General features: G+C 38.4%; 1 protein-coding gene across 1 annotated transcript; it reads left to right on the forward strand.

The window, feature by feature from the left end:
* Nucleotides 1-9,328: 9,328 nt before the first annotated feature.
* On the forward strand, nt 9,329-10,345 carry LOC131596105 (uncharacterized). The gene has a single exon (XM_058868670.1). It carries the CDS (start codon nt 9,329-9,331, stop codon nt 10,343-10,345), a length of 1,017 nt encoding a protein of 338 aa, XP_058724653.1.
* The last annotated feature ends 325 nt before the right edge of the window (nt 10,346-10,670 follow it).

Here is a 10,670-nt window from a genome sequence, read left to right on the forward strand (position 1 = left end):
TATATATATATATATATATATATATATATATATATATATATATATATATATATATATATATATATATATAGGGGATGTATCAAGTAGGAGGAATTTTTAAATAAGAGATAAGAGGATGCAATCCTAATAATTGAATTAATCAAGAGAGAGAAATTAAATTATTTACTATAATATTAATATAATTATTATTTCTCTCTCTTGATTAATTCAATTGTTAGGATTGAATCCTCTTATCTCTTATTTAAAAACCCTCCTACTTGATACATTCCCTATATATATATATATATATATATATATATATATATATATATATATATATATATATATATATATATATATATATATATATATATATATATATATATATATATATATATATATAATTTTGTTTAAAAATTGTTATTTATAACTTTAAAAAAATATTACTATTATATAAGTTTAAAAAAATAATATATTAAAATGAATATAATAAAGAGATAGTGTGTGTGTGTGTGTATATATATATATATATATATATATATATATATATATATATATATATATATATATATATATATATATATATATATATATGTATGTATACTATTTTTTTATTATATTCAGTTTTTCAATATATTATATTTTTAAACTTATATAATAATCTATTTTCTAAAGTTATAAATATTATATTCAGTTTTTAAACTTATAATATATATATTATTTAAAAAATTTAATTTTCTCTATTAAAATATACATAATATATTTCATTTTTAATAACATTTTGTTTATAATTCTTTTTTTAACAAATTTTGTTTTTAATAGTGTAACTTTTTATATATATATATATATATATATATATATATATATATATATATATATATATATATATATATATATATATATATATATATATACATATTATGTTTTTATTACATATATTAAAATTCAGTCTTAAATCTATTACATATGAACAAAATAAGTAATAAAAATAAAAACTTTATAATAAATATATCATATACATATACATATTCTATTTTCATTATATAATATATATATATATATATATATATATATATATATATATATATATATATATATATATTTATATATATCTATATATATATATATATATATATATATATTCAATTTTAAATATATAAATATAATATATATTCTATTTTTAAAAAAAATAGTGTAATATTACTTATAATAAATATATATAATAAAAATTAAAAATGAAAACTTTATAATATATATATATATATATATATATATATATATATATATATATATATATATATATAACTATTATATTCCTTTTGAATATATTATATTTTTTAAAGTTATAATAATATATTATAAGTTATATATATAATATATATACTAATCAAATAATCTAATAATCTAAACAAAAACTTAATAAAAAAATTTAGAAATAAAAAATTTACCTCTTCTTCAATCTACTCCACCTTCTTCTCCTTCACATTCTTCTCCTTCACCTTCTTCTCTCTTCAAAATCTAAACAAAAAAAATCTAACATTAAAATCATAATATAGTATGAATATAAACTGAAATTATAAAAAAATACTGATGTAATTTACCTTTGAGATAAGAATATGCGATATTTGTGACTGAATGGTATGAAAAATTGAATTGGGTTTGAAATTGGGGATTTTGGGAGAAAGGTTTTTTGTTTGGAGGAAGGAGAAAGGGTGAGATGGATGTGAGTATCAAAGAACGCGTCTGAGAGGGAGAAGGAGAAGGCGTGGATTTATAACATCATCAGCGACAAGAATTTCACGTCGCAACCCAGCCACGTGTAATTCACGTCGCAACATCTCCAACGGTATAAAACCATCTTCTCTCTTTGCAATAAAGCCTGCACAAGCCAACTTTAATTGTTTGGCGTGGAATTATGAGCCTATCAGCGACGTGAATTTCACGTTGTAACCTCCCCACCGGTAATAAATAATTTCTCTCCCTGCAATAAAGCCTGCACAAGTCAGTCTTAATAAGCCTGCAAAACCATAGCGACGTGAACTACACGTCACTCCTTAAATTTTGAAAATTTTCAAATTTCACCCAGGTGAATGTCCCCGCCTATTTAATTTTTTATATTAATTTTATTGTTGCGATGTGATTCTCACGTCACAACTATTTTTTTAAAAAAACAAAAACCTGACACACAATATTTACGCTATGTTTGATATTTTAATATTAAAATTTTTAGTGACGTGTTTTACACATCGCAACTGCCATTTATTATCCACGTGATTATCACGTTACTACTTCACGTGGCTAGACAACACATTTCTTGTAGTGCTTAAAACCTCCCCCTTGTATAATCAACACTCGTACCTAAGATCTCTTTGTTTTAAAAACTTTGGGTTTTATTTCATTCTTTTCCCATTTCCTTTGAAAACAATAAAGCGCGGCGGCGACTTTCACTGAAATAATGAGTCAAGTCAATCTTATGACTTCGATCTCAGATTTTCCCCGCTACACTAGCCAAACTAAATATCGGAGCATTTGAACTTAAACTATTAGAAGCATCTCCATAATATTGTATAGGGACTGGATTTACAAAAGACATATTAAATATTAGAGTTTGACCTAACTCATCCTTACAAAACCGGTTGGTAAGGCGAGGAGTGTCCCTCTATATATACTCTTTCAATGCTCTATCTCCAACCAATGTGGGACTTTAGGATCTTCCTAATACACCCCTCACGCCCAACACTATTTTGGGCTTGGTGCATGGATATTAATGGTGGGTGGCCCATGGTCTGATTGATAAGATCTGATATCATTTGTAGCGCAACAATCGGGGGAGGGTCGAGTTCGGGAGCATTGTTATTTTTGGGACATTCCTTTGAGCAACACACCTTTGTGGGAGACACACCACTTCTCCACCTAAAACCTTAAGGTGATAGGTGAGTGGGTTTTCCCACTTATATATGCTCAAATCACTACATGCATTTCCAATGTGTGACTATTATCCACACTCACACTTGATTCTCAACATTAAAAAAGTCGTAACCACTATATTGTTGAGTTTCATTTCTATTATGGAGACTAAGCTCATTTTCATTATTAAGTATAGGAAGACTCCATGAAGAATCAAGACAAGATCGAGATGACCATAAGTTGGTGGTTTGATATATGAATTTATTGTCATTGTAATAATATATAAATTAGTTCTTTGTGAATCTCTGATTGTTGAACTCATTTCTTTTTGTACAAGTTTGTTTTATGTATTTCGATATATGGAAGTGTTGCAATCATGGGATTTCTCACATTTGGCGTCAACACTTTGTTTCAGATTATATTAAATATGTCGGCCGGTGCGGTGTATTTGCTTCCAAAGTTGCATTATGGACAACAACAATTTTGAAAGTTTGTTGGCCTCTCAATACTATTTTAATAGTTTCATACTAGAGAACAAGTTTTTTATTCCAGAAGTTGTTTTCCTTGATATATTTTCAGGTAGTTAACACATTCACTAAATATTCTTTTTGCATATATGTTGTTTTCCTTGATATATTTTCAGGTAGTTAACACATTCACTAAATATTCTTTTTGCATAGAATGAATGCTTACTATATAACAAACAATTGGAGATGGTTCAATCCAATTTAGCAATATGTTTATGTTAAAGTTTCTTTAATAATTAACAAATATGATAGAATTTCAAGTACTTATTGGTGTTTTATTCTTCTTAAAACAACACTTGTTGCATCTATAGGTTGTGCGGCTACAAAGCTAATACGTCCCTTTTCTCATCTTTTATTATCAACAAAATTCTCCTTGTAGCTACTGTCATTTCAATGTTTTTAGTTGACATGTTTGGTAGAAGAAATATTTCTATGAAGTTGCATTAGAAATTTTATAGCTACAATTGTTTCAGGTTAATTCTGAATTTTGATGTATTCCTTAGTTAAGTTATGTTTGATCTTGAAATTTTTTGTCTTTAGTTATTGAATTATGGAGTTCACATTTATTTCAATATATTTTGAATGTACTAGTTAACATTTAATCATTGGTTAGTTTTTTTTAAATTAATATATTTAGTAGGGGTTACAAACCTCCATAATTTGTTTTAAAATTAAATGTGTTCTGGACTGAGCCAAGGCTTGGCCCAATCCACTTTCGGCCCATCCAGCCTTGGAGGCCCAATCCACCCTAAGCTGCTGATCAACGACGCTTCATGCTCGTCCCCTTCATGCTCGGCCTCACGCTCTCCTCGAGTTGACTGATGCTCGACATAAGGGACTCCTACGAGCACCCTCCCCGCCGAGGACCTTGCCCCTCGCAAGGCTCCTTCACATCCGACCCTCCGAATATTACGGAGCCAACGTGGCCCCTAAAAGACCGCGTTTCCCCTAAACTTCGGAGCGGTTAACCAGGACAGAGGGCATCCACGCACCTCCGATATTTCCGCTCAGGAAACCTGGCAGTCTCCTAATTGGGCTTGGAAATCCAACCCAGTAGCGAGATCATGGCCCAGCGCTGGGGGCTATAAATACCCTCTTTCACTAGAGGGTCAGGTATTCAATTCTCTTCTAACCTTAGCTAGTACTTGCTCTCCTTTGCTCCTCTACTCACTTTGGCATCGGAGTACCTTGCAGGTACACCCCCCTCTCACTTCACAGAGACCCAGCATCCGAGCAGGCCTTGACGACTCTTCTGATCAGGTACGATCAGTGGCGCCGTTTGTGGGAAACAAGCTCCCCCTTCTTTAAAGAAACAAAGATCAAAGTTAATCCATCCTTCGATCGTCATGGCCGGCAACAACAACAACACCGTCCTCGTCCCGACCCCCGATCCTTTCCGTCTCACGGAGATGATCGAGGAATCCACCCCGGCTCTGCACCGACGGGGGGGACGACGGCGCTCTGCTGAAGGGAATGGGAGGTCAGGTCATGAGACCCCCCAATCCGCCAGAAGGCCACCGCCTCAGCACGTCGAGCAAGCTCAGAATGACGAGACCGAGCAGCTCCAACCTCAGAACAACGGAGAGGAAACAGCTCGGAACGATCGGAACACCGAGTTGGTCCAAACCCAGCCCGAACAACCGCTGGCTCGCGTCCAACACGAGACTGACCCCAGGGACGGGCAGACTGCCTCCTCCTCCACCCGTTCCCTTGAAAGACCAAGAACTCACCATGGGCAGGCTCAGGATGTTACAGATGCCCGTGGGGGAACCGACTCTGCAACCCTCGTCATCCTCAAAGAGCTGCAGCGGACCAACCGCCCCATCCGACTCCAGGGCGAACGGATTGAGAAACTGGAAAAGAGGCATCGTCATCGTTCTCCCCCGCGGAGGCACCGTCGATCGCGTTCCTCCTCTTCGCGCTCCCCGCCTAGGAGGACTCGCCGACGCTCGCCATCCTCCTCGCGATTGTAGCGGTAAAAATGTGACTCAAGCGTATTCGCGCGCTCGAAGTACAACAGAGTCGCCACCGAACTTTATTTATTCCAAAAGGAAAGGGAAAATATCGATAAAACCCACAAAGAAAAAAGAAAAGGATAAGATGGTCATCGCAACCAAATTTGGGTTCGGGAGTCGGTTAAGCAAGGGGAAGGTGTTAGCACCCCTCACCTCCATCGTACTCGATGGGACCCATTTAGTTAGTTTCGTGTTTGAGTGTTAGTGTTTTTATTTGTGTTCTTTAACTTATTAATCGAGAAAAGATGAAAGAAATGTTTTTTAGGGTTTTTATTATGAAGAAAAAGAAAAGATTTTTTATTATTATGCTCGCCAAGACGTTTGTATCTTGTGCCTACGTATTCCCTAGTGCAATGGGAAAGTCAGAGCAATCGTAGTTCGGGCTATGAACCACGAAAGGTTTGTTGGTTGATTTTAGCGAGAGGTACTCGATCGCTTTCAAATGGAAATACTACGCGCACATGGATATGAGATCACTACAAGAATGGATAACTAAATCAAGATAAGACATGATTTTGGCTATCATCGCATTCGAGGGGAAGATATTCGATCTTCACATGTGGAAGTATGTTCGTATTGAAGATTGATTAAGTGTCTCGTTTATGAAAAGCGTTTTAAAAGCCATAAGGCAAAAAGGTTTGAATGAAATTGAGATGTGTTTTTTGAAGGGACATTTAGAAAAGGATTGAGCATAGGTGTTCACCTAGCGCGTCTTTACCCAAGGTATTGAACAGGAGCGAGCCCCATTGTCACTTGTTGTCCAAGTAAATTAATGAGTTTTGATTCAAAAGATCAAGGTATTCAAGAGGTGTTCACCCCTTGTCACTTAACCTCTTGGTTTGATTAAAGAGTTTTTATTCAAAAGATCAAGATATTCAAGAGGTGTTCACCCCTTGTCACAGGATCTTTCGGCTTGATTAATGTGTTTTAGTTCAAAAGATCAAGGTATTCAAGAGGTGTTCACCCCTTGTCACAGGATCTTTCGGTTTTATTAATATGTTTTAGATTCAAAAGATCAAGGTATTCAAGAGGTGTGCACTTCTTGTCACTTGATCACTTTGATTTGGTTAAAAAAAAGGTTTAAAAGATCAAGGTATTCAAGAGGTGTTCACCCCTTGTCACTTAATCTCGTGATTTTATTAATGAAAAGGTTCAAAAGATCAAGGTATTCAAGAGGTGTTCACCCCTTGTCACTTAATCTCTTAATTTTATTAATGTGTTTTGATTCAAAGGATCAAGGTATTCAAGAGGTGTGCACCCCTTGTCACTTGATCACTTTGTGTGATTAATGAAAGGTTAAAAAGTGTTAATCCAAAAGAATCGAGGTATTCAAGAGGTGTACACCCCTTGTCACACGACCTTTCGGTATGGTTTAAAGAAAGTTATTTTTATAACAAAGAAAACTCGACGTTGGATCGAGAAGTTTATTTGTATCGACTTGGCGTTGGACCAAAATTTATTTATTTTTGGATTAAGAGATTAATCTAATATTTTTGGTATTTTAATATAAGAAGTAAAAATCTAACAAACTTACATAATACAATATTTTTGTGTGTTTTGTTATATGAAATAAGGTCTAAAATAAAACATGTTTTTGTATTTTGAATATTATGCTAACCAAAATAAAATAAACAAAAAAAAAGGTAACAATGACATGGGCTAAAATAAAAAAACAAGGGTGTGCATCATACAGCTGAGCGCTGGGCCCATAAGGGTAGGCCCGGAACAAAATCAACATAGCAGAAGGGGGTGCGATGGATCTAGCATGGGTGTGAAGAGGAGGAACGCACGGGCTTATCCATCAGGCCCAAAGCAACAAGTAAAAAAAAGAAAACCCTAAATGACTAAGTGATGGCCGCCCCCTCTCTTGTTTTTGGTCCACTCTCTCTGCTTTCAACTCTGCTTTCCGAATCTCTCTCATCACTAGGGGTGGCAAACGGGCATGCCCGCGCCCGTTTAGCCCGCCCCGCAAAAGCCCGCAAATAAACGGGGCGGGGCGGGGCGGGCATAGTTAAAGATGCGGGCCTAAAACCTAGCCCCGCCCCGCAAAAAAGTGAGGGTGGGGCGGGCAAAGCCCGCGGGCATTGCACCTTTTTAGCCTAAAAACATAAAAATTTATGAAAATGCACATGCCCGCAAAAGCCCGCGTTGAAAACGGGGCGGGGCGGGGCGGTCACATTAGAGGGTGAGGGCCTAAAACCTTGGCCCGTCCCGCACTAAAGTGCGGGTAAAACGGACATGCCCAACGGGCCGGGCCCGTTTTGCCACCCCTACTCATCACTCTAATCTCTTACACTCAAACTCTCTCTCACGGTCTCTACTCGATTTCAGTTCAATCAAACAAATTACGAGAGCAAACACAAGATTCAAAAAAAATAGAGACATATCACGCATTCAAAACAGCAGCAAATTATATTCGGATCACAAATGGAGCAAACATTTAACATAACAAGCAAACATCAGTGTTGTGAACGGAAAAGAAAGTAAGCGAGGATGATTTTACCGACAGAGAGGAGAATTGATGCGATGACGGAAAGGTTGACGCGTCGGTGTGAAGAGTTGAATCAAAGTGAAGTTGTGTTGATGTTGTTTTGGTTTGTTTTGCTGTGTTGCTATGTATCGGTCCGAGCGTCTTCTGAGAATTGTATGTTACCGTGTGTATGAGGTATGTCGAATGTTGATGGTGTTTGAAGGTTATGGATTTATGGTCGTGAGAGTTTTTTCTGGTTGTGACTCTATTTTTTGAAGGTTTCTGAATCGAAGTGGATGATGAAAATCACTTTCGGAAGTTTGTTTGAACCTGCGGGGGATGAATGGATTTATTTGGGTTTGAAGGAGGTTTATGTGTGTTATTAGTGATGAAAGTGGTGGTATGTTTTGGTAGCTTTACACAGTTTATGAGGTGAACAAAAACGATGGAGGAAGTTTGTATTTTTGCAGAGTTTTGCCTCTAATTTTCTTCCTCCCTTCTGTATGCTGAGTAGTATCTCTTATAGAGGAATGAGAGTGAGAATTGGGGGAAAATTCAAGAATTTTGAACATATTTGTATAGTCTTTTTGTGCTTTCTTGCTGCAGATTTGTGTTGCTTATTTTGGTGTAACATTTGGATGTTTATGTTCAGATTTTTGGAGTGATGCAAGTTGGTGGAGCAGGATGGTAACAGGGTATTTGGACTGTTCTGTTTGGCATGGACAGCAGCGATTTTGAACCTTTGGGCAAGCTTTGAGATAGCAGAGATAGCAGGATTTTTTGTCTTTTTTGTTTGTTTGACTTGCAAAAGGAATAATGGAATAATAATAATAATAATAATAATAACAACAAAAAAGAAGTTAATAATAATAATAAATAAATAAAAATGAAATAAAAATTAATCTAAAATAAATTTAAACTAAAAGATAAAAAAAATATTAAAGACTAAAAATTAATCTAAATTTAATCTAAACTAAAAATAAAATAATATTAAAACTAAGATTAATTTAAACTGTCTAAAGTTATTTTTTGTTGACTTTAGTAAAAAGTCAATTTTTTTTCTAAAATATGCAACGATGCGATGATATAATGCAAATGAAATACGAATGCGATAATATCAAATGAATGAAATATGTGGGTCAAAAATTGGGGTGCGACAGTGATCTCCACCGAAAAGATCCCGCCGCCAGAGGTCCTACTCGCGCTCCCCTCCGCGAAAGAGCAAGAAAAATCGGAGGCCTGAGCCCACAGAGGAGGAGAGCCCTTCTCCCGACAGAGAGGAAACAAGGCTCGCCAGGAAAAGAAGGGAACCTCGCAAGGAGGAACCCGCCCGGCGTAGCACGCGCTCGATCTCTCCGAGCGCCAGCGACGAGGAAGAATTCCGCAGCCCTTTGTCCGAAAGCATCCGAAGGGCTCGCCTCCCCCGAGGAATGGAAAAACCCCCTACTTTGGATGCGTACGACGGGACCACAGATCCCGACGATCACATCAGGAACCTGGAGGCCGTCATGGAGTATCACGTCGTCCACGGCTCCATCAAATGTCGGATCTTCCCGACCACGCTCCGGAAGGGAGCAATGACCTGGTACAGGAATCTCTCTCCTAACTCCATCAAGTCTTGGGCCGAGCTCAAGGAACTCTTCCTGAGCCACTTTACTGCTTCCCGCCGTCAACCGAAATCAGAGGCAAACCTCGAAGCTGTGGTCCAAGGGACCAACGAGCCTCTCCGAGACTACCTCGACAGGTTCAACAAGGAGGCCGTTCAAGTAGAGACGACCGATTACATGAAAAGGTATCTCCTCGAGCGAGGGCTCCTCCCCGGCAGCGAATTCAGGAAAGTGATAAAGATAAAAAAAATGCGATCTATGAACGCCATCTTGAAAAGGGCGCAGGCTTTCATCTCCTTCGAGGAAGGCGAAGCGGCCGCAGTCAAAACATCAAGGGGAAATGGTGTTGCTCGGAGCTCGAGCCAAGACCCGTCTGTCGCACCCCGAGCAAACGAGAGAAAGAGGGACGACAGGTCCCGCGACGCGAAGGAACGCAGAGGGCCAGCAGGACGCTTCAATGACTATACCCCCCTGAAAGTTTCACGGGAGAAGATCCTGGCCGAGTGCATAAACACCGAGTTCAGAAACTCCAACATCAGGCCCCCGAAGCCGAATCCCTATCGGCCGGGGACCGACAAGTCCAAATACTGCAAGTATCACAAGAGCCACGGGCACCTGACGGACGAGTGCATACACCTGAAGGACGCCATCGAGACACTGATTAAAGAGGGTCACCTTTCTAAGTACACAAGGAAAGGAGACCCTCCCAGAAGGAATGACCGTCGGAGCTCCGACGAGGGCAACTCGCCGAACGCCAGGCCGCTGCAGGTGGCGTTATCCGTCACCCGACCAGAAGACTTCATACCCTCGGTCGGAGTGACATCTGCCCTCAGCGTCTAGGAAGGGTTCCCGACAGCAATGCTGATATCCAACGGCGGGGACCCTGGCTCCCTCACATTCGGCTCAGTGAAAAGGAAGTTCGACGAGTTGATCAGCGCCACCACGGACCTGACCCCAACCCTGAGGAGGTTTAAAGGGAGGTCAGAACCGATCACTTTCTACCTGGAGGAGCTGCCCGGCGGCGCCCCGAACGCCACAATCCCACTGCTCGTGCGAGCAAGGATGGCGAACTTCGACGTCCGTCGGGTCCTGGTCGACGAGGGAAGCTCGGTCGACATCATGTACTCCCACCTCTTCCAAACCTTACAGCTGGACGACTCACATC

The sequence above is a fragment of the Vicia villosa genome, linkage group LG1 (assembly GCF_029867415.1).
Source record: "Vicia villosa cultivar HV-30 ecotype Madison, WI linkage group LG1, Vvil1.0, whole genome shotgun sequence".
Classification (NCBI taxonomy): Eukaryota; Viridiplantae; Streptophyta; class Magnoliopsida; order Fabales; family Fabaceae; genus Vicia; species Vicia villosa.

Coding starts and splice junctions, on each gene's coding strand:
- LOC131596105 (XM_058868670.1), top strand. CDS start 9,329: ATGGAAAAACCCCCTACTTTGGATGCGTACGACGGGACCACAGATCCC.